This window comes from Sander lucioperca, chromosome 19, assembly GCF_008315115.2.
Source record: "Sander lucioperca isolate FBNREF2018 chromosome 19, SLUC_FBN_1.2, whole genome shotgun sequence".
Lineage (NCBI taxonomy): Eukaryota > Metazoa > Chordata > Actinopteri > Perciformes > Percidae > Sander > Sander lucioperca.
This window is the reverse complement of record NC_050191.1, coordinates 4143153-4166901: the sequence shown is the minus strand read 5'-3', so window position 1 is coordinate 4166901 and position 23749 is coordinate 4143153. Positions and strand designations below refer to the sequence as shown.

At 41.3% G+C, this 23749-nt stretch overlaps 4 protein-coding genes across 7 annotated transcripts in view; 2 read left to right on the top strand and 2 right to left on the bottom strand.

Moving 5' to 3' along the window:
• flvcr1 (FLVCR heme transporter 1) overlaps positions 1-4368 on the bottom strand; it is a 26696-nt gene extending 22328 nt beyond the window's left edge. The window contains exon 1 of the mRNA XM_031307899.2: positions 4358-4368. The gene's annotated coding sequence lies outside the window, so the exon portion shown is untranslated. The remainder of the gene's footprint in view (positions 1-4357) is intronic.
• Positions 861-2359, top strand: LOC116055859 (spermatogenesis-associated protein 45-like). Its single transcript, XM_031307906.2, has 2 exons — positions 861-1293; positions 2237-2359. Exons 1-2 carry the CDS (start codon positions 1050-1052, stop codon positions 2254-2256), a joined length of 264 nt encoding a protein of 87 aa, XP_031163766.1. The 5' UTR covers positions 861-1049; the 3' UTR covers positions 2257-2359.
• Positions 3351-17988, bottom strand: tatdn3 (TatD DNase domain containing 3). Of its 4 annotated transcripts, XR_004895813.1 has the most exons (12): positions 17800-17988; positions 17497-17529; positions 16835-16908; positions 15183-15267; positions 13882-13944; positions 9673-9782; positions 7578-7633; positions 7381-7493; positions 5719-5799; positions 5035-5242; positions 4273-4328; positions 3351-4208 (listed from the first exon to the last, which is right to left on the bottom strand). XR_004895813.1 is itself a non-coding variant. In XM_031307904.2 (11 exons), exons 1-11 carry the CDS (start codon positions 17854-17856, stop codon positions 3458-3460), a joined length of 918 nt encoding a protein of 305 aa, XP_031163764.1. In that variant the 5' UTR covers positions 17857-17988; the 3' UTR covers positions 3351-3457. The 4 variants fall into 4 exon arrangements, 1 of the variants encoding a protein (XP_031163764.1); XR_004895811.1 differs by having other exon boundaries at positions 7381-7633; XM_031307904.2 differs by lacking the exon at positions 4273-4328 and having other exon boundaries at positions 3351-3645; positions 5185-5242.
• nsl1 (NSL1 component of MIS12 kinetochore complex) lies at positions 17961-23749 on the top strand. The gene is made up of 6 exons (XM_031307905.2): positions 17961-18265; positions 19118-19190; positions 19356-19489; positions 20994-21048; positions 23033-23100; positions 23274-23749. The coding sequence occupies exons 1-6, from the start codon at positions 18077-18079 to the stop codon at positions 23511-23513; spliced, it is 759 nt and encodes a 252-aa protein (XP_031163765.1). The 5' UTR covers positions 17961-18076; the 3' UTR covers positions 23514-23749.

Below are 23749 nucleotides of genomic sequence, written 5' to 3'. Positions count from 1 at the left end.
GCTGGTATATATATTTAAATAGCATCAAATGGCAGACACTTGATATTAAGGAGTATTTACTCAGGTTGTAATGATTAAATTAATCTGTACATTCCTGTTCTACTGAGGCTACAACAAGCTACTCTTTGCACTAGTCTAATGTCTCTGTTGTGCGTAGGTCTATGTCAGGAGGATCAGATAACCTCTGACTTCCGTGTTGCTTTTGTTTGAGAGGAGTCTCACTCTGTCTCTGTTTTCAGCAGCAAAATATCAGACACACAGCACACATACAGAATATACATTACATAATAGGATACAATATACATGAAATAATAATAGAATAGAATACAAAAACAAATATATACAAGTCGTGTACCTATTGGAAGGTTGGCGGTTCGATCCCTGGCCCTGCAGTCCCATGTCAAAGTGTCCTTGGGCAAGACACTAAACCCTGAATGTCTCCCGATGCTGCGCTATGGGTGTGTAAATGTGTGTGTGAATGTTTATCTGAGTAGCAGGTGGCACCTTGTACGGCAGCCTCGGCCACAGTGTATGAATGTGTGTGAATGGTGAATGGTTCCTGTAATATGTGAAAGTGCTTTGAGTAGTCATTAAGACTAGAAAGGTGCTATATAAATACAGTCCATTTACATTTAATAGCATGTGATACATTACATTATACCGTATTTTTAGGCCCATCTAATCTAAAATCTGTATTTAAAAAAGTAATAGTCAAAACATTTATGGGGTTATTTTTCAGTGACTTTAAGAAGAGCAAAGTGTGTGTGTGTGTGTGTGTGTGTGTGTGTGTGTGTGTGTGTGTGTTTGGGGGGGATCTCAAAGCTCCAACTTTTGATAAGACAGAAAGAACTTGTGTTATGTGTTTTAAACTCTGGATGGAGTAACTCATCTCTCCAAACATAAAAGATCTTTGGCGCTCTTCTTCAGGTTTCCCTTTGCCATGGAAACAGTAGGATCACAAAGTGACTACACTTTGGATAATTTATAACCGCAGACTGTATAAATAACTTCATAACAAGAAAAATAGGCTACACCAAAACAAACACACAATGTCGGGACCTGAAGAGCAGCGGGCTCTCCTGGAGCTGAACCGGCGGAGGGAGACGTGGTGTCAGGTGGAGATGACTCCCCAGCAGTCCTGGGAGAGGACCCAGAGGAGGCATTACAGGAGTCACCTGCGGACCAGCCCGCTGCTCCTCAGCGCTCTGACCGACGGGCCGCAGCGCAGGGCGGCCCGCGGCCAGCGTCCGCCCCCCTCCAAGCTCCCGGAGAGAAGGCACTTCGAAGAGAGCTGTGAGAAGGCTTATTTTTGGAGATTTTACTGAAATATCCCTGTAGACCTAATGTCTCTTTGGGAAGTTACAGAGTGTGTGTGTGTGTGTGTGTGTGTCAATGTCTATAATTAATTCCATAATTAATATCTGTAAAAAAAATACATACTGAGGGCCTGGAGGGAGGTGAAGCTCAATATTTAAAACTACAACATTCCCACAGGAACTTACACAGATTAATGTAGTTTCTAAAAAGTGCCAAAGCTAAAAAAGTGCACAATTCAGAAAATGTCATGATTCAATATCGATTTTTAGGCTCAAGATTCGATTCAAAATCGATTCTCGATTAAAAAAACGATTCACAGTATGTAAATGTAGTTACTTTTCTGCATTGCAGTAGACGTACAATTAAAAATTCACAATATGAATCGATTTTTTGAATTCTATGAATCGATTTTGAATCGGTAGAGCTTGAATCGCGATTCTAATGTGAATCGATGTTTTTGCACACCCCTACAAAGCTATGCTGTGATATTTGTCTAGTGCCATTATAGATTTGATGACTGTATTTCTTTTGTGTGTGTATAGGAAAACTGGAATGAAAGTGGAGATGCAAAGATGAATCGATTAGTTGTCAACTATTAAATGAGTCTGCAACTGTTTTGACAGTCGATTAATCGGTTTAAGTCATTTCTTTTATGAAAAGTAAATAATTCTCTGATTCAGGCTTCCTAAATGTGAATATGTTCTAGTTCCTTCTCTCCTCTGTGACAGTAAACTGAATATCTTTGAGTTGTGGACAAAACAAGACATTTGAGGATGTCATCCTGGGCTTTAGGCAAAACTGATTGACATTTTTACTATTTCAGACATTTTATAGTTCGAACAACTAATTGATTCATCGAGAATATAATCTAAATATTCTGTCTATAATAATCTAAAATGCCTCTTTTCTTCTCTTCCAGATGAATCACAGCTGGTGTAGGCGGCCGTAGCCTGACGAGAACCCACAAGCTAAAACAACTAATGGAGCTCAGCGTGAATTCTTTCAGGAAGACTTCAAATAACTTCAATCACCGCTCTCTCGCAGTTAAACCATTCAGAATAGGCCATGAATTTCATGAGCCAATCACAGCATGGCATCCCTGCTTTAAATCTGTTTCTCTCCCTTCTGCGTCAGCTGTCATTTCAGGCAAAGCGTGCAACCCTCCTCCCCCCCTCCACCTCCAGTCATCGTCACCCGCGGCACCCTGGGTCCTCCTCCAGCAGACCGCTCCTGTCGACTCCTTCAGTCCCGTCTTCGGGCTCCTTCACCGCCACCACCAGTGTCTATACTCCATTGGGGGATATGTCCTGTTTCTCTACCCCTTTAAAAAATTATTTTACAATGATGGAGTCTAATCTCCAAAGACTCCGTACATTTCATCATACATATGTACAATAAACCTTTGCATATCTGCAATGAAGTCTCTCCTGATTGAAATACACATGGGAGCTGAACAACACTTCAACTTTCAGTGTTTTATTTCCATAAACACAAAACAGAATACATCATAGTAAAATATTCCTGTATATGTATATTTCTGTGTACTTTGAGTTACTGTTGTCCTATTAGTCCAAAAATTTGCTCCGGAGTAAAATATCTTAACCAGTGTAATTACGCACGACTAAATCTTTTTCAGCCCTAGCTGTGCATTGAGCTAAATGCTAATAGAGCATGCTTACATTACGCTATCATTAGCGTCACTGTGCATTATGTGGTAAAACTGTTTTTTTAGCCTGCTTAAGTTAGTATTAAGCTCAGAATGCAGCTGAGTCTAGTGGCGTTTTCAAACCTAAAGTTTGTTCACTCTGATGCGAATCAGTTGAGGAGTTTGTAAACTTGGAGCAGTTTCCCCTTGGTTTGGTTTGGTTACACCTGGAAAAATCCAAGCGTACTGTAAGGAATTATTGTTGAAAATACAGGCCCGAAGGCCGTATCCGGATCTGACTCCAATTACTCGAACCACACTAATTCCCGCGCATCTGTTGATGGGACTTATGACACCAGAACTCAAGGAGCAAATCTGAGACGATAGATTCAAGTCAAGCAGAGTTTACTAAGTCCAGCAGTTACGTTTACAACACATATGTGGGTTCACAAATGACACTAAGTTTCCCTAGCTTCAAACACGAGTGTACGGAGCTCAGGTCAGCAAAGTCTCTGTCAAGTTGTGAGCCCCGTTCTGCACGATCCCTGTGTTCTTATCCTCTTCTTGCAGGGCGGTGTCCTCCTCTGTCTCTAGGCAGAAACTGCTATCTTCATACACCACACATGTCAGGGTTGGGGCCTCTTTGTGGTGTAACTGTAACCTCCTCTTCTTGTTCTCGTAATCTTTAAAAAATGCACTTGTAAGCCATAAGGCCTACACTATTTTCATGACTTAAGCTTAACCTTCTGTGCATGCAAAAGGTCATCCGGAGTACTTTTAACCACTTCCTCAATTTGACTGCACAGAGCTCTGTTGCAACTAGCATATACACACATACTCTTAATAAAATATTCCTACAGTACCAAAACGTGTCATTTCCTGTGTTCTGGAATATGACTCAAAGGTCAAATCAGCTCATTTCATTTAAATAATCGGAAATTGTTTCGTGAGCGATGTTGCTACATCCGTTCTGGTCACTTACACTTCGCTCTGCTCTGCCGTCGTCTGTCTCCAACTTTAGTGGCGGCTGGTTCGACCACGGAAATGCGAGTGACGGACGCCGAGCTTAACTGCTGTCTTCTACAGTTTGGCTGCTCTGCAGCATCGCATATTGCTAAGTCCACCTGACTACAGCAGATATGAGCTCAGACTGGAGTATAAATATAGTTGGCGCGGCGCAAGGTCGGATCACGTTCTCACCACAAACAAACCGCTCCAGAGTTCGATTGAAAGCGTACCAAGACCACCTCATCAAGCAGGTCTCGGTACGCTTGTTTGTTCCGCACCAGCGGGGCAAACAAACTCCCAAGGCAGGTGTGAAATCGCCCTAACAAAGCACAGCCTATAGTGATGAAATGTTAAATTGTGAAATGTTCATTGGAATGGTTATATGACTTTTTCAGGTTGAATGGTGGCCGCCGGCCTCAGCGTCAGGAAGTATCGCATGATATCAGGTCTCGCGATGTAACAAATTGCTTTACGGCACTGCACACATACACGCCCCCATCCAGGAACCGGCTAGCTAGAAGAACAAGGTAGCGATGGAGTTTTTCACACTATCGTCATGGCTGAGCCAGCAAAAAAGAAGCAGAAAGCTAGGAAAGCATTGTCGGAGGAACAGAGGAAGAGGAAACGGCAGACTGACCGAGCGAGGAGTCAGACACGAGTAAACATCAGACCTGCGTTTTCAGAATGGCGAGAACTGAGACAAACAGAAGGCTGTCAAATCTGATGCTGACCTGCGTTCTTGCTGTTGCATTATTAAGTATCTTTGGGATAAACTCAGTTTAATCTTTGTATTTCTTGTTATTGTGACCTCAGGATGTTTGCTATTGTCTGTAAAGGTTTTTATTATGATTACTGTCTGTTACGGGCTTACTTGTCAGCTTACTAGCTGTCTACCTCAGTGGACATGGCTCCGTGCGTTCGCCGGCTTCTTTGAAAACAAATGCACATGACCAGAGGGAGAAGATGGAAGGGGAGAGAGTCGCCAACGAGTTTTTACGACAGTGTTGCCAAATATCTATTCCGAAGCTGTAGGGGGAGCTCTATAGAGAAACCTGCGAGCAAAAATAACTCCTTTCTTTAAGTTGCCTCTGGCGCCACCCTCAGGCCAAACATTGCATTTCAGAAACATGTGTACTGCAGGTGAGCGTCAACTTTGGGAAAAAGTCGGCGTGCATTTTGTGCGGTGATGAGCTGAACAGTTTGCGACGACAGACCTTTGACGTCAGCGATGTACCGGCAGGACAGAACGATGTTACAGGGCTCGTTCCTCACCTGGGAGACAGAAAGAGACAGGAAGTGATTTAAAAAAACATCTGCAAAGGAGAAGCAGCTGTGTGGCACAATTTAAAGAGCCCCGATTATGCATTTTTTTTTCTTCCATCTTTAAGTGTGTTAACCAGTTTTTTGTGTATGTAATAGATATACAAAGTACAAAATAAACATTTCACTCTGCCCATAGGTGCTGCCTGAGCAAGCACAGTCTGCCCAGTGGCTTGTTTGGATTTGATTGACCAATCACAACAGAGTAGGCCAGCTGACCAATCAGAGCAGACTGGGCTTTTCAGGAAGGCGTGGCCACAGAGTGTTTCAAACAGAGGAGCTGTATGGGCAGTATGAGAAACATAATACGTTTTTTAAACATCAAAGCATGTAAGCCTAATCTAGGAGACCCCAAGAGTACAAATATGCTCTAGAAGTATAATAGGGGCTCTTTAAACATGATGAAATTTAAACATTTTGAAACTTACATGCTTGTCGAGCCCCAGTGCAGGAGAGTCAGTTTCGAGACAGATGTGTTCCAGCGGGATCTGCTTGATCAGTTTGTCTCTCTGTATGGTGGTAATGAAATCTGTGTTATCGTCATTATGTTGGACTGATGCAACTTAAAGCAACACTAAAGAACTTTTCCGCTTCGATCCCCCTACAGGTTGGAAGTGGAATTGTCCATTACCGTTACCATTACCGTTATCCTTATGTCTCATTGGAACTACAGATCTGCTACCAATTTAGGATCGATTTTGAATTCTTTCCATCTGTTGAATGAGCGACCAAGGTTGTCTCATCTTTTCGCCCGTGTCCTACCACTGTCCCTTTTAGCTTTTTTTGATCTAACTTCAATTCTTTTCCTTTTCTCTTTGCTGATTCTGCCCCAGTATCAGCCCTAACCACAAAATTAAATCTTCTCCTGCTTCCTTTTAACTGGCCAACGTACGACTCACTGCCAAACTTTGCCTGGAAAATTGTAAACAATGTGTGGTGTAAATCGTTTGGTCTGATTTGGCGGGAATCTGACCCAGGCAGAGGCTTTAAGAATAACTTTATACAAATAGCCAATCTTCTCTCTGATTGTATTGTTTGCTTCTGTAGGTCATATAGAGGCATTGTTATATAGTCCTTTCAGAAAAATGCGGAGTTTTTTTGTGATTGTTGCGGGCAAAAATCCTTGATTATGCGGCACGTTTTCTTAAAAAATGCAATGGAATATGCGGCATATTTCTGCAATTTTATGCGATGAAATTGCGGGAACTTGCAAAAATTGCGGTTTCATCATGACTTCATCACGGGGTTTGCAGCTTTTCGATGATGTTCACGTCACTTCATAACGTTCCCATGGCAACAGGGGAAAATGGCTGCTCTTGTGTGAAGTAAACGCAACATTTTTCAACTTTCTGCTAAGATATATGTGACTTTTTTGCAACGAAAACGCGGGGATTATGAAATCATGCCCCGCATGTTTTGCGTGGAAATCGGCAATTTATGCGGCGAAAGTGCGGCGTATTTGAAAAAATGCGGCCACCGCATTAATATGCGGACTTTGGCTGATTATGCGTTGAATTATGCGATCGCATAATTGCGTTTTTCTGGAGGGACTGTTTAGGCAGTATTAAACTGAAATTCAACTTGCACACTATTCATTCACATGTCTCCTATTGCTAAATAGTGTGCATTCTATAAGATGGGTGGGTTTCTTCACGTGTCAGAGAGAACATACTAGACTTCATCTGCATATTTTATATGGCTGCAGCAAAGCCAAAGTTCAGCTCAAGTTGTATGGATTGCAAAAATGCAAGAAAAATGCAGACACAAACGTTTCTGTTGCACAATCACATGACACCAAAGACCATTTTAATGATGATGTATGCACTCATTTGGGTGCATAAGCACATATTAACTTCTTTGGCTTGAACATAAAGTAAATTCCCCAAGGATTTACCCTACCTATATAATCATAAATACCATAAGATACACACAACCACAAGATGGATACTTGTACTGACGATGGAAGGTTTTTATGGAACAACGGCTCAATAATTGTTTTCTGGTTTTTTGTATCCTTATGGCTTCTAAAATACATCTGTAAATTCTTTTCAAAATGATCAAACCCACGAGAAGTGTGATTTCACGCCGACCTGTTGGTTCCTGCAGACAGCGGGGGGAAAGGAGAAGAGGAATCCGGCCTTCACACCCTCCAGAGCTACCGCCGGCTTCCCCGCAAAGTTATGAAGCAGAGCCCGACTGACACCTGACGGACAAATCACAACAACGGCACGTCCAAAACGTGGGTTTCGCAGCCGTGTAAATGCACAAAGTAGAGCGGGACACCCACCTTGTTCTCTCATGGTCGCTATGACGACCTTAGCAGCTGATCGGGAGTGGACGTTCCTGTGCAGAAAACGGGAAACAAAAAGGGTCATCATCAGCACTGGAGTCACATTTTAATTCACATTCAGAGAGAAAAGTAGAAAAATTGGTGGATAGCTACATCTGAAGGACAAAACACAATGACATTTCACAAAAGACAATCACATTTCTGATAACAACATTTCACAAAACACGACATCTCTAGCCTGACGTGGTCATACTCAGATTCTAGTCAGAACATGAGTCTGATACTGCTCCATTGGGCTGTGATTATGGGGCGTGTTTCAACCGAATCAGGAGAGAAAATGCCTCTGCACTCAATTGGATAGACCTACAACCAATCAGAGCAACGGAGAAAGACGTCACAGAAGCTGCAAGTCAAAGGCAGGCTTGTTTTTGGCGGCCTGTCAAGCTGGCACGTTCATACTCTTTTTAGTCTAGTCAAGTTTCAGTCGACTAAAAGTCTGAGCATTTTAGTCTTATTTTAGTCAGGATTATCCATGACTATTTTAGTCTAGTTTTAGTCGACGAAAACTGATGACATTTTAGTCTAGTTTTAGTCAGTTAAAATTGTATTTTAGTCTCTTTTTAGTAATGCAATTCTATTTAATCCAGTCAATACAGTTTACCTAGTAGTATAGACAAAACCAAAATGTTGGCCAACAAGGGATGGTTAGTACACACGGAGTAAGAACTAAGAACACACACACACACACACACACACACACACACACACACACACACACACACACACACACACACACACACACACACACACACACACACACACACACACACACACACACACACACACACACACACACACACACACACACGTTTGTCTCAGTCGTTTTCAGCTCCAGTTAAGAAAGCTAATGTTAAAATGAGACACATTAACCACAGCCTCATGAGTTGGCATTAGCTTTCTAAAATAGAAAGCAACGTTATGTTAATGTCTTGACTTACCTCAATTTCATTATGGAATGGCTTGAGAGGTCTCTTAAGGTTCGTGGTGGTTTTTTCCTGTGATTTTGTGGCCGCATTTCTCCCCATCTTTTTCCACAACACATTCCGTTTTCTTTTCCACTTCTATGTAATGAACGTTTTTCCAAATGCCGTTTATTCTTTTTCTGCCAAAGATGAACTCCGGCTGGCCGGCCGGCCATCGGTCCCAGCTTTCTCTGTGTCAGACTTCATTTTGTTAGTTGTCGTTTACGCTCGTCTCACTCTCTAACTCACCGCTGCATCTTTGAAATTAAATAATGCCGCGACAGGGCTTGAGGAAGTAACGTCGCCTGCGTCTGCGCAGTGCGACCCGAATAATAATAACACGACTAAACGAGACGAAATAACGTTACAACATTTTGTCTCGTCTCGTTTTGGTCAACGAAAATGAAGAGACATTTTAGCATAGTTTTTATTTTGTAAACCACATTTAGTCTTGTTTTTATTCATCAACAATATTGCATTATACATTTAATTAAAGTCATCGTCACATGACAAGCATTTACGTTGCGTCTCGTCTCGTTTTCGTCACGTGATAAAGGTTCGTTGACGACGACATTTAGTCATAATTTTCGTTGACAAAAAACAACACTATACATATGTGATCGCAGTTCTCTATTGAGTTTAATCTGACTAAAACAACTTTTGAACGTACACACGTTCCACCAAAACAAGTTCCTTCCAGAGGCTATTTTGCAGCTGCTCCATGCGGAGCTTAGCACCGCCCATGACGATTGTGATTGGTTCAAAGAAATGCCAATAAACCAGAGCACGTTTTTCTCCCAGCCCAGAATGCTGTGTGGACTAGCCAGACCCTCCTCCACAGCGCTGTAGAGGAGGGTCTGGCTATACGAGACTACTGTAAGTGTGTCTGAGTGTGTTCTAGACCTACTCTACCTGTAAAGTGTCCCAAGATAACTTTTGTTATGATTTGACACAATCAATAAAATTGAATTGAATCTATGAAAACCAACCTCTCTGGTTCAGCAGCAGGACAATAAATAAAATAGAAGTGACAAACATGCAACCGTATTATTTTCTCCTACTGGTCTCACACAGGCAGGTCAAGCTCCTTGGCGATGTTTAGCTGCTTAATGAAGACATCCATCTGGCCGTCTCGGTCTTGCTGAGTGGGAGCACACCACGGCGTGAAGTCTAAACCAATCTGGAAACAAAAGTAGACGACGATATTACTCGCAGTATCCCAGGAGCCATTAGCCCACTGCCAGAGCCTCATAGGAGCCCACGTGTGTGTTGTGGTTTTATTAGAAAGATTACTGTAGTTGCTCAAACGTTCCTGTCCAGCACAGGAGATGAAAAAGTTCAAGAAGACGTTTCGTCTTATTAATTGTACAAAGTAAGTCAAATGTCAAAGTTTTTAAAGGCCTCCTAATGGTCACTGTAAACATTACATAATGACAATTACAGATGTGGAGCTATCTAATGGCTGCATAGTGCTGTCTTCATTTTGTGTATTTTAAAAAAGAAAATGATTTTACATGTCAAAAACTTTTGCTTTCAAGTCAAATCAAGTCTTTAGAATCCGAATCAGAAAAAGCAGTGGGGGCAGACCTCACTGTGCTTCCAACCCGATCCATAAAAATAACAGTTATGGAAATGGGACTCTGGGACTGTTGACTTAGCCCTGCGGTGCCTAAAATCTGCTCTGACAAACACACACATTCCTCAACAGGCAGAGACAGAATGAAGGGTGTGTGTGTGTGTGTGTGTGTGTGTGTGTGTGTGTGTGTAGTATCAGCCAGTTTAGTGTTTTGGGACAGTGATGTTGTTAATAAAAAAGATTAACTACTAGCTCCACTTATAATGATGTTTTCAAAAAACTATGCTTTTTATTATTTTACATGATGACTTACTGATGGGTATGTCAAACTAAAAGGCAACTAAGCTGTATTTTAAAGTTAGAGTTGTTGAAACGACGTCATTGTAAGTGGGTTTATTTTTCACTTTACCTCTAACTAACGAAGGTATCTTGTTTCTTATTACATACGAATGGTAGACCAGAAAATCACTACACAGGATTCGTTCATTTAGTCTTGAGAGGTCTCTTAAGGTTCGTGGTGGTTTTTTCCTGTGATTTTGTGGCCGCATTTCTCCCCATCTTTTTCCACAACACATTCCGTTTTCTTTTCCACTTCTATGTAATGAACGTTTTTCCAAATGCCGTTTATTCTTTTTCTGCCAAAGATGAACTCCGGCTGGCCGGCCGGCCATCGGTCCCAGCTTTCTCTGTGTCAGACTTCATTTTGTTAGTTGTCGTTTACGCTCGTCTCACTCTCTAACTCACCGCTGCATCTTCGAAATTAAATAATGCCGCGACAGGGCTTGAGGAAGTAACGTCGCCTGCGTCTGCGCAGTGCGACCTGAATAATAATAACACGACTAAACGAGACGAAATAACGTTACAACATTTTGTCTCGTCTCGTTTTGGTCAACGAAAATGAAGAGACATTTTAGCATAGTTTTTATTTTGTAAACCACATTTAGTCTTGTTTTTATTCATCAACAATATTGCATTATACATTTAATTAAAGTCATCGTCACATGACAAGCATTTACGTTGCGTCTCGTCTCGTTTTCGTCACGTGATAAAGGTTCGTTGACGACGACATTTAGTCATAATTTTCGTTGACGAAAACAACACTATACATACGTGATCGCAGTTCTCTATTGAGTTTAATCTGACTAAAACAACTTTTGAACGTACACACGTTCCACCAAAACAAGTTCCTTCCAGAGGCTATTTTGCAGCGGCTCCATGCGGAGCTTAGCACCGCCCATGACGATTGTGATTGGTTCAAAGAAATGCCAATAAACCAGAGCACGTTTTTCTCCCAGCCCAGAATGCTGTGTGGACTAGCCAGACCCTCCTACACAGCGCTGTGGAGGAAGGTCTGGCCAGTGGGTTTATTTTTCACTTTATCTCTAACTAACGAAGGTATCTTGTTCCTTATTACATACGAATGGTAGACCAGAAAATCAGTACACAGGATTCGTTCAGTTAGTCTATAACAAACTTTAGTAAAAATGATATTGCAAGCAAAATACAACTTATGCATAAGGATCAGAAGTCCTTTAAGACCATTTCTCTCTCGCCCTAACAACAACAGTCTCTCAGAGTTCTGACCCCGTACCTTTCTCTGCCCTTCTCTCTTATCCTCTTCAGGTTCCTCCTCCACAAAACGGTGCATCCCGCTGTTATCAGTTATAGTGCAAGGTCATCGCAAGGCCTTCACAAATTCTACTTTCTACTCCGTTGCTAGGCAACTGAACCACTTTGGACATCTTGACCCTGTGTGTCATATACTGTATAATAACTTCCTCTAGCTCCAACATGTTTTCATCAGACAAAGACACTCTTGTGAAACAGTATTACACAATACTTCAATTATATGACACACAGGGTCAAGAGGCCATGAACTAGGACATTTCTGAGTAAAAAGACACAACTAAGTGGTATAATATTCCTTCAATATATGCATGCACCTAAGGCGTCGGTTAGCTTATGTTGCAGTATTGTTAATATGCAACCTGACTCGTGTGTGTGTGTGTGTGTGTGTGTGTGTGTGTGTGTGTGTGTGTGTGTGTGTGTGTGTGTGCATTGTGACCAACACTGCTCAGTGCTCATTCACTTTTCCTCACAAGGTCAGATGGGAGTTTTAACTACTTTACTTTACCAGCAGGCACATTAAAGTTAGGATTTGTTAACTTTGTGCATATGAGTGTGTGATAATGGGCCGTTGTTTTATTAAAGCCTGTGTGATCTAAATTCTCGTGGAATAGAAAGGATGCAACAATGTGTCTAAAACGCTGGTGTGGAGGACCAATTGGAGTTTGAGACCTTGAGAGTGAGGACACCTTGTCCTCTGTCTTTGAAGAGCTGTTGTTTAGCTTACTTTAGTTTGTAGTTTATTTTGAACATACACAAAAAAAAAACGGTACATACATAATAAAATTAAAATAACATAAGCAGCCACGTGTGTGGAAGCCTGCGTAATCTTAATTCTGTATGAACGGAGACAGTCGTGTATTACAAAGGATGCAACAATGTGGAGTTTGAGACCTTGAGAGCTACTCCTTTGAAGAGCTGTTCAAAGGTTAAGGAGGGATTATGTTAAGGTGACAGGAAGGGCCTCTGGGATGTATTATGTCAGTATTTGGTCCAACAGGTATAGAAATTTGGGATGGCAATCGATTAAAAATTGTAATCGTGATTAATCGCACAAGTGTCCTAGTTAACTCGTGAATAATCACACATTTTTTTCATCTGTTTTAAATGTACTTTAAATTGAACATCTTTAAGTAGTATTTGAGACTCAACTACTTTGGTGGTAGTCTCGTATTGCCAGACCTTCCTCCACAGAGCTGCGGAGGAAGGTCTGGCTAGTCCACACAGCATTCTGGGATGGGAGAAAAACGTGCTCTGGTTTATTGGCATTTCTTTAAACCAATCACAATCGTCTTGGACGGTGCTAAGCACCGGACGGAGCCACGGTGCCTCTGCAAAATAGTCTCTGGAAGGAACTTGTTTTGGTGGAACATGTGTACGTTCAAAAGTTGTTTTAGTCATGCAAGAGAAAACTCAGATTGGACAGATAGTCTAGCTAGCTGTCTGGATTTACCCTGCAGAGATCTGAGGAGCAGTTAACCATAGTCCTCACTAATCCACCGGATTACAAGATTTAGAATTACAACACAAAGAAAGACGAAGGTGACGTCCATCGGGCCAAAATGAGTGACATCCGGCGGAATTTCTGTCGGCAACGGAGCAATCCTGGAAGTGGAGCGTGGTGGATATATAGACTACTCTGGTGGTAACTCAGTTCACATCTACAGTACATGCAAATAACTTCAGTATTTAGTTAAAACTAAACTTGCCATTCAAAAGATGGAAATACAAACTTGTGTGTGTGTGTGTGTGTGTGTGTGTGTGTGTGTGTGTGTTGTTGTCGTGGGGTCCAAAAACCAGGAATACAGTATACTTGTGGGGTCCGGCCAGCTTTGTGGGGCCAAAATGCTGAACCCCACAACTTCAAAGGGCTGTTTGAGGGTTAAGACTTGGTTTTAGGATTAGGGTTAGAATTAGGTTATGGTTAGGGTGAGGGTAAGGGTTAAGGTTAGGCATTTAGTTGTGATGGTTAAGGTTAGGGTAAGGGGCTAGGGAATGCATTATGTCAATGACGGGTCCCCACAAAGATAGTGAAAGGCACTGTGTGTGTGTGTGTGTGCGTGCGCGCGCAGTCTACCTCTCCGATAGCGACGAGGCGTTCCCTGTGTTTGAAGAACTGTGGAAGGGCAGCATCCAGCTCCTGTGGGAAAGACATCATTCATTCAGCAGCTAGTTCACCATTAACACACAACAGGTACATATGTGGATAGTGCACCACAGGGAATGGGTGTGCAGCTAAAGAATAGAGAGCATAGTTATTTTCCCAAAGAAAACAAATGTGAATGTACCTCGTTATTATAACTATTAAAAACCCTGGGTGTTCAACCAACTTTTAAAAAGTTAAGTTGCATCTTAACTCTCTTTAAGTCTCTATTGCTACATTTAGTTTTGTTTTAGTTTTAGAACTCTTGTTTGAATTTTCTTCACATTTTCTCTTTATTCTCTTTTATGGGATAGATTTTATCACAAGAGGACATTGTTCAGAGAAAACAACAGCAGGAAACACAACACAATAAGAATGCATGAAGACATAAAAACCACAGTAAAAGTCAGTTTCCCTTCTAAAAAATGATGGGTATTTCTGGTGAGCTTCAGTCTACTACCACAAAACCTTTAACGGAGTTTTCAAGGATTGTGAGAGGCATAAAATATTAACATTAATATTCTAGCTACTCTATAGGACATGTATACATTTTTGTACTTTCGATAATACCGTAGCTTAAAGTGCTCATATTATGCTCATTTTCAGGTTCATAATTGTGTTTAGAGGTTATATCAGAATAGGTTTACATGGTTTAATTTTCAAAAAACACCATATTTTTGTTGTACTGCACATTGCTGCATATTCCATCTTTGTTGGGAGTCGCACATGCTCAGTACCTAGGTAAGGACTACTAGCCAGTCAGAAGCAGAGTATGAGGGCGTGCCATGCTAGCAGTTAGGCGAGCATTATAACGTGTGTTCCAAAGTGACCACGTTTGTCTCTGAAGTAAAGGCTGGACTACAATAGAGCTGTTTGGAGCAGTTTGTGAACAGTGTTTTCTGTTGGAGATGGTACGTCCCTTTGGGGTGGACTTTAGGCTTTTTCACTTTGTAAACATATAACATGTACAAAAAAGATATATAACACAATAAAGGAAAGGGAAAAGCCACAAAGCATAATATGAGCACTTAAAAAGAAAAAAACAAATACACCTTCATCTCCTCCAGAGGCTCAGAGTCCCACCCTCCCTCCCTCTTTCTGTCTCTCACTCTGAATTCCCTCCCTTTGTGTTTTCCTCATCTGGGACACCACTGAGCAGGCTGGATACAGTTTCTCTCTGAATCTACTAAGTAAAATAATCAAAAGATGGATGAGGGCGCGGCCTGTTTTACTACCTGAGGCTTCACGCTGCGCTGCGTGGGGCCCTCGCCGCCCTGCAGCGGATGGATGCCGAAACATGGAGCCACCAGATCCGGATAACTGTGAGAAGAGAAGTCCAACGGTAACACCCTGAATAATAAATACAATGCTTTCCAGCTGAGAGCAGCTGTACGGGCCTGTGTCAACAGTTTTTTATTCTTTACATCGTACATTTAAGATCTGCACTTAAGTGTCGGTACAGTTTGGAAGGTTCTGGAACTTCACTTTTGCCATTTATTTTAGTTAAGACTTTATACTTTTGTCTCTGTTCATCTAATAGGTGCAGTTTCTGCAGCTAACTCTCCAGTTAATATGCAAAAACATATGAACAGCTTCTAAAATAAAATAAGCTCAGTGTTATCTCAAATGGTTGTACGCGCACCTCTAGGGGTACTTTGGAGTACTGCAGGGGGTACATGAGATTTTTGCTAAATACTAATTTAAAATACATAATTCCTAAAATAATTCTAAACATTTGAAAAGTAGCATTTAAAGGAATTCAGTTACAAGGCTGTTGTTTAATAAATCAATCACTGCCAGTGCTGTACATCTTTATATACATATATAGACTTTTCTTTCTACCAAAAATGTTTAGTGTTGGTAAGGGTGTACTTGGCTTTAAAAAAAAAAAAAAAAAAGAAAATTCAAAGGGGGTACATTATTGAAAATAAGTTTGAGAACCACTGGTTTAATTGACAATGCAGAATATGAGGTAGTTAGACCACCCGAAAAAAAGGATTGTATGCATTATACCTGACTAGCTTTTTTGTTTTCTTTTACCTTAACCACATATTCTGCAGGCAGAACATGCATTCATTTGTATTCATTCATTTATCTAATCATTTACAGTGCTCAGCATAAGTGAATACACCCATGCTAAAGTTGACTAAAAAGAGGAATAAAAAATCATCTTTTGGAAATTGATCTTAATGCCTTAATTAAAAAAATGAGGAAAAATCCAACCTTTAAGGACACCAATTTTCTTTGTGAATGAATAATGTATCGTAAATAAATAAATGTTCTTCATTAAAATACAGGGGGCATAAGTATACACACCCCTATGTTAAATTCCCATAGAGGCAGGCAGATTTTTATTTCTAAAGGCCAGTTATTTCATGGATCCAGGATACTATGCATCCTGATAAAGTTCCCTTGGCCTTTGGAATTAAAATACCCCCACATCATCACATACCCTTCACCATACCTAGAGATTGGCATGGGGTACTTTCCATAAGATCATCTCTCAATGCAATATTTGTTAAAGGCAAAATATGTGTCAATCCATTCTTAAATAAGTATTGTGGTGCTGCAGAAATGCTCCCGGCCTACAAATCCTATCCTACAGACTAAAGAAAAAAATCTTTGTTTGGTACAGATCCTCGCAAAAATCACACTATCATCATTTTCATTTTAATATGTTTCAATGAAAATGAAAATAATGATACAAAAAATTGATCATTCCCTCCAATGTCGTGAATCATATTGCAATTGCAATGTCATTCTATTCATCTAAGTAAAGACTGGCCAACTGTACAAGTATATCTACATCACACGCTATATCATATTTTATGAGACAGACACTATGTATTTCATAGGACTGATTACATAACACTGAAGACATACGGACCGTTCCTGCAGCTGGAGAACTCTATCAAACTCTCTGGCTTCTTCTGTAACTGCAACCAAAGTCTTTACCCCAGCCTACACACACACACACACACACACACACACACACACAGACACAGACACACACAGACACAGACACAGACACACACACACACACACACACACACACACACACACACTCTTAGTGCGTCTCACTATCTTTGTGGGGACCCGTCATTGACATAATGCATTCCCTAGCCCCTTACCCTAACCTTAACCATCACAACTAAATGCCTAACCTTAACCCTTACCCTCACCCTAACCATAACCTAATTCTAACCCTAATCCTACAACCAAGTCTTAACCCTCAAACAGCCCTTTAACCTTGTGGGGTCCAGCATTTTGACCCCACAAAGCTGTACGGACCCCACAAGTATACTGCATTCCCGGTTTTTGGACCCCACGAACATAGTTAAACAAGAACACACACACACACACACACACACACACACACACACACACACACACACACACACACACACACACACACACACACACACACACACACACACACACACACACACACACACACACACACAGTAGTGGTAGCAGTATGTTATTTGTGATTGATTTCCATTGTGCTGAACTCATAGACTTCCAGTCTATGGTTGAACTATAGCTGACCTCCCTGGTCCTTTGGATCACATCCTCTAGATCCTGCAAAGACAAAAAAAAAAAAAAGTTGGAACAGAAATTAGAAAAAACTATTTAAGAAAAACTGTAGCGAACGACTGACATGATGCATGATAAATGACAACAGCGTGTGTTGTGGTCAACATACAGCTGTTTTAATTAAACGCGAATATGTGTGACATTAACACACAGCATATATCAGTCTACAACGCATGTAATGACATACGAGCCAAATACTTTTTAAAAACAACGCTACTTGTTTAGGTTGTTTAACGTGAACTTATTGCGGCTTACCTCTTCAAACTCACGGGCTGATATATGACAGTGACAGTCAACGAAGCCATACTCCATTGAAAACGTAAAAATAATGAGAGCTAGGAGCGCAAACTATACTGGAAAACTGCGACATTTGCCCATTTTGTCTTTGGAAAACATAGCTTACAGCAGGGCGGAACTCTTCTGCGACGCTGGAATTGTAGTTCCGGAGGGTAACATTGGCAGTCGAACCAGGGCGTTACGTATTCAATTCCGGTTTGCGTCAAAAAAAATATAAACAAAGTTGGCGGTAAAGATGGAGCCTGAACACAGCGAATCTTCACCCAGTGATGAAACAAACCAGGAGTACAGAGTACAAGTAACGTCTAAGAAACATGTAATCAAGCAGATGGATAAATACAAAGACATTTTGAAGACAGCTCTCGACGGACAGACGGACGTTGCGGAGGACACGAAGCGAGTTTTACTGCAGGAGCTGCTGGCGGTTTGTTCACATCCTAATGTTAACAACGTTAACTGTAACATTTGTTTGAGATAATAGAGGAATTAGCAAACTGTTCCTGTCGAGTATCAACCGACTTTAAGACAGCTTGTATAAAGGCGTTTGTTACCACAAGCACGCAGCGTTGTCTCTCGCTGGCTCAGAGAACTTCAGACCAAACCCCATTCGAAGAATGGCGTATTTAATGTTCGCTTTGCTTCAGCGTTCATACACACCAGCAAAAACACAATTACAGGCCCTTTTAAAACTTGTTACGTTCAATTGGTAATTTCGGCTAAAAGGTAATAGAGGGGGAGCGTGCCTATGTTCCGACAGCCCTGTGTTTCCACAGTTCTAAGATTTTTTTCTCAAAATTAGGCACTATGTTCCCACAGTTCCCACATTTCTAAGATTTTTTTTCTCCAAAATTAGGCCCTATGTTCCCACATTTCCTTTTTCATAAATTTGTATCAGATTTTATCCCCCTAACCAACCCTAACCCTAAAAAATGTTGTGGGAGGATAGGGCTTAAATTGAAGGGAAATGTAGGAATACAAGACCTAATTTTGAAAATATCCAAGAAATGCGAGAACATGGGGCTGTGGGAACATAGGGCCTAATTTTCAGTGAAAAAAACATTCTTAGAAATGTGGGAACATAGGGCTGTGTGTGGGACCATTGGGCTGTGGGAACATAGGGCTGACCCCAATAGAGGGCAGCCCTATGTGTACATTAATGTGTATAATGCATTGTAGCTGAATTATGGACATTTTGTTTGATGTGATCTGATGATGGCTGCATTTTTCGTTTGTTGAAACTGTGTTCAGTCGTGAAATATGATTTGTATCTGCGCAGAATTTTGAAGCCGCTGTTCAGGACAACGTGTTGGTGAACGGACAGACTTGGGATGAGGCACCTGATGTTGAAGGTGATTCATACTATGCGTCTTCACACTCTATACAAATTAGTTTTAAGAGCTTAAGGTTTACATTGCGTCCTCAATCAGTAGAAAGTGTTCATGTCATCTAAAATCCAGCTCTATTTAATAAACTACGGTTTGTGTTCCTCCTCTCCCTCCACCGCTAACGCTCAGCCGAGGACGAGGCTCTGAATCTGGAAACCCTGCTGGATGACACCATTGTTGAGACCGCCAGGAGGCGGCGTAAGTACCCAGAACAGATCCTGCCTCATGCCGTCCTCTCCCTCAAAGCTGAACGTAAAGTCATGGTGGGTGTCGCAGTGTCTTTGTCTTTATTAAAGGAACACGCCGACTTATTGGGACTTTGTCTTATTCACCGTAACCCCCAGAGTGAGATAAGTCCATACATACCCTTCTCATCTCCGTGTGTGTTGTAACTCTGTCTGACGCACCAACCGTTAGCCTAGCTTAGCACAGATCCTGGAGGTAACTGGCTCCAACTAGCCTCCTGCTCCCAATAAGTGACAAAATAACACCAACGTTTTCCTATTTACATGTTGTGATTTGTATAGTCACAACATGTACAAATAACATGGTCACATGACACACAGCCATCTTCTAACCGTATACATACTGGGAACTATATTCTCAGAAGGAGAAGCACTGCTACTTCTGCTACTTGGGCGGAGTGATATGCTCGCAGCACCTGAGAAGCCCCGTGGTGAGGAGCAGAGAGTAACAACGGGGCTTTTCAGGTGTTGCGCTAATCACTCCGCCCAAGTAGCAGAAGTAGCAGTGCTTCTCCTTCTGAGAATATAGTTCCCAGTATGTATACGGTTAGAAGATGGCTGTGTCTCATGTGACCTCGTTATTTGGACGCGCTGTGACTATACAAATCACAACATGTAAATAGGAACATGTTGGCGTTATTTTGTCACTTATTGGGAGCAGTAGGCTAGATGGAGCCGGTTACCTCCAGGATCTGTGCTAAGCTAGGCTAGCGGTGGGTGCGCCAGACAGAGTTACGACACACACGGAGATGAGAAGGGTATGTATCAGGGTTCATACGTTTTGAAAAAACCTGGAAAAGTTATGGAATTTAAAAAATGCAAATTCCATGCCTGGAAAGGTTTTTGGAAACTTAAAAAGACCCACAAAGTTTTGGAAAAGTCATGGATTATTTTTTTTTAACACAGCATAATAATATGTGATTAATAATAATAATATATAATATTTTCACGTCGTCCTACCCTCACCGTTCTATTCGGGGCGCAATATTACGAATCCCACTATGAACCACATAAATTGTCATTCATTTTATTGTTAAACATCTGTGGGTAAACTTTAACACAGATTTCTATTCTTATTGTATAATGACTGACATTTTCAGGAATACATAGTCATGGAAATTTGCCGAAAAGTATTGGTTAAAATGCTTATGAACCCTGATGAATGGACTTATCTAACTCTGGGGGTTACGGTGAATAAGCTAAAGTCCCAGTAAGTCGGCGTGTTCCTTTTAAGGGCTGATAAATGTGCAGTGAAGTGTGTCGATGGTGTTGGATGTGAGGCACACTGACAGCTCAGTGTTATGGAACAATCACAGCTGAGTGGGACGAAAACTGCACTTTACAGAAAGTTTGCAGACTGTTGACCACAGTCACAGCTCAAAAACATCCATTAGGATTAAAGAACAGATCTGTAAATACACAAAGAGAAAAGAAATAAAACAGACCTCTTTATAGCTGCAGTATCCAGAGCTGATGGGTCCTTTGTCCACTTTTCTGACATCTGCTGCTGTGTGATTTTCAGGAGCTGTACGAGCACGCAGTCAAACCTCAAGAGGTGGTCAAAGATCCGAAACAAGGTTGTTATTTTTAATCACTTGTACATACACACAATACACAATGGTTCAGGGTTCGGGATCAACATGATCAGGATGTGTTTGTTCTGTCGAGACTGTCGTATTCATCTAAAACACACAAGCGTGTAAAAAAGAACTCATTTCTAAATAACACTTCATTTCTTGAGCTCCAGTTAGAGAATCCTGTCGTATTTTGTCCTAGGCCTAGGTATACATTTTCTTCCTATATGATAATCAGGAAGGGCTACTTCTCTTTAAGCTGGACAGTTGAAAGTTTCACCCCCTCTGAACGGAAACACCTAAACGCATCAGTGCTTTTTGTTCACCTTGTGAGTTTCAGTAGACTTTTGGAGCCAAGTGTGTATTTAAATGTAGCAGGAAAACACATTCAAACACTGACGCCTGTTTGAATGTGTTAGTATCTTAAAGGTCCAATAACATGCTGCTTTTTGGATGCTTTTATATAGGCCTTAGTGGTCCCCTAATACTGTATCTGAAGTCTCTTTTATATAGGCCTTAGTGGTCCCCTAATACTGTATCTGAAGTCTCTTTTATATAGGCCTTAGTGGTCCCCTAATACTGTATCTGAAGTCTCTTTTATATAGGCCTTAGTGGTCCCCTAATACTGTATCTGAAGTCTCTTTTATATAGACCTTAGTGGTCCCCTAATACTGTATCTGAAGTCTCTTTTATATAGACCTTAATGGTCCCCTAATACTGTATCTGAAGTCTCTTTTATATAGGCCTTAGTGGTCCCCTAATACTGTATCTGAAGTCTCTTTTATATAGGCCTTAGTGGTCCCCTAATACTGTATCTGAAGTCTCTTTTATATAGGCCTTAGTGGTCCCCTAATACTGTATCTGAAGTCTCTTTTATATAGGCCTTAGTGGTCCCCTAATACTGTATCTGAAGTCTCTTTTATATAGGCCTTAGTGGTCCCCTAATACTGTATTGACCAACTGCCATGCTTCGCTTGTTTTCAAGCCATGATGTCTCTCTCTTTCTCGTGGGTGGGCCAAATTCTCTGGGCGGGCAAAGCAGAGAAAGGGGAGGTAACCTTTCTCCTTATGACGTCATAAAGGGAAGATTCCAGATCGGCCCATCTGAGCTTTCATTTTCTCAAAGGCAGAGCAGGATACCCAGGGCTCGGTTTACACCTATCACCATTTCTAGCCACTGGGGGACCATAGGCAGGCTGGGGGAACTCATATTAATGTGAAAATACCTCATAAAGTGAACTTTTCATGCCATGGGACCTTTAAAATATGCCAGTGTCAAAGGTCCACAAATTTCCCCAAACTAAGTCGATTCATTTATTATACATTTTCCACTTGATGCTTGTTTCCTGAAGCGCAGAACAAAGAAACCAGTGTTCACCCAGGGCCGGACACCCAATTCAATACTCTTTAGGCACCGACCGAATTGCCTCGAAAGTATCTGGTATCAAAAAATACCTCGTCATTCAATACCCAATTTCAATCCCTAAGGAGTAAATCTCATCAGCGTCAGTGAGCCAATCAGCACGCAGCATGCTTCCACCAAGATCTAATAATGTGTACTTTACAAAGTGCTTTTCCAGAAAAACGGCAGAGAAAAACCAAGAACAACACAACCGACAACAATGAAGTAAAATACAAAAAATAGAACATTTAAAAAATATGTCTACATACAGATACACATGTACAGTACATACACAAATACATATACACATATACATACACATGCATATATACATGTACACATACACAGACATACATTAAATGGGCAAGGTAGTAGTAGGAGCTGAAAAATAAATAAATAAATTTATTTTTGTTTTATAAAATTGGTTTCGAAAAAAGTATTCTTTAGGAACCGGTATCGAAGTCACGGTATCGGTGCCGGTACCGCTGTCAAACCTTTTTGAAGGCTACCCAGCCCTAGTGTGTAACTACACTGTTTGTTTGTGTGTGTGTGTGTGTGTGTGTGTGTGTGTGTGTGTTCGACCAGAGAGTATCATGAACAACCTGTCAGCAGCAGCTCCTGGGATGGTGAAGCAGGCCATCCAGGTCATAAAGGTAACACACACACACACACACACACTCACCCCCCCTCTCTCGCTAAAAATGTCATTGTTCATTTGGTACATTGACAATAAATCTTCTGATTCTGACACACACACACACACCAAACTAGTTTTATAGATGGATCTATAGATGCTTTATTGGCACATGTATTTTTTTTGCTGTAGTCAATCAACAAACTTCAGGAACAAGCCGAAGGCCTCTGTAAGATCCTCAACATGAAACCGAGCCAAGCCACTATGGAGATTGACAGAGAAGTGAACGGCCAATCAGACGCCCCGCTGCCTCCTGTGAACGGAACAACAAGGAACAGGCAGCCAATCAAGAGAGTTTTAGAGGAAGCAGCCGCCGCAGTGTGCTATAGGCTGCCCAGTAAGAAACCTGTGGCAGAGGGCAAGCCAGAGTGACACTTCCTGCTACCATCACCACGGAAACGTCAATGATGAACCGACTGAGTTATGCCGCCGGGCAGAGGACTTGTGATTTTACACACTAGGGCTGCAACAAACGATCGTTATTATGGATGAATAGTCTGTAGAATGATCGAGGAATCGACTAGTTGTTTGGTCTATAAAATGTCAGAAAACGGTGAAAAATTGTCGATGAATGTTTCCCAAAAAGCCCAAGACGACGTCCTCAAATT

What these genes read in the sequence shown, in the direction of transcription:
- LOC116055859 (XM_031307906.2), top strand. Translation starts at nt 1,050, where the DNA reads ATGTCGGGACCTGAAGAGCAGCGGGCTCTCCTGGAGCTGAACCGGCGG. An exon ending in AAGGCACTTCGAAGAGAGCT is followed by an intron (nt 1,294 to 2,236) that starts GTGAGAAGGCTT and finishes CTTCTCTTCCAG; the next exon opens with ATGAATCACAGCTGGTGTAG.
- tatdn3 (XM_031307904.2), bottom strand. Translation starts at nt 17,856, where the DNA reads ATGGAGTATGGCTTCGTTGACTGTCACTGTCATATATCAGCCCGTGAG. An exon ending in CAGCCCGTGAGTTTGAAGAG is followed by an intron (nt 17,530 to 17,799) that starts GTAAGCCGCAAT and finishes TTGTCTTTGCAG; the next exon opens with GATCTAGAGGATGTGATCCA. An exon ending in AGCGACCATGAGAGAACAAG is followed by an intron (nt 7,494 to 7,577) that starts GTGGGTGTCCCG and finishes TTTGTCCGTCAG; the next exon opens with GTGTCAGTCGGGCTCTGCTT.
- nsl1 (XM_031307905.2), top strand. Translation starts at nt 18,077, where the DNA reads ATGGAGCCTGAACACAGCGAATCTTCACCCAGTGATGAAACAAACCAG. An exon ending in TGAGGCACCTGATGTTGAAG is followed by an intron (nt 19,191 to 19,355) that starts GTGATTCATACT and finishes GCTAACGCTCAG; the next exon opens with CCGAGGACGAGGCTCTGAAT. An exon ending in GGTCAAAGATCCGAAACAAG is followed by an intron (nt 21,049 to 23,032) that starts GTTGTTATTTTT and finishes GTGTTCGACCAG; the next exon opens with AGAGTATCATGAACAACCTG.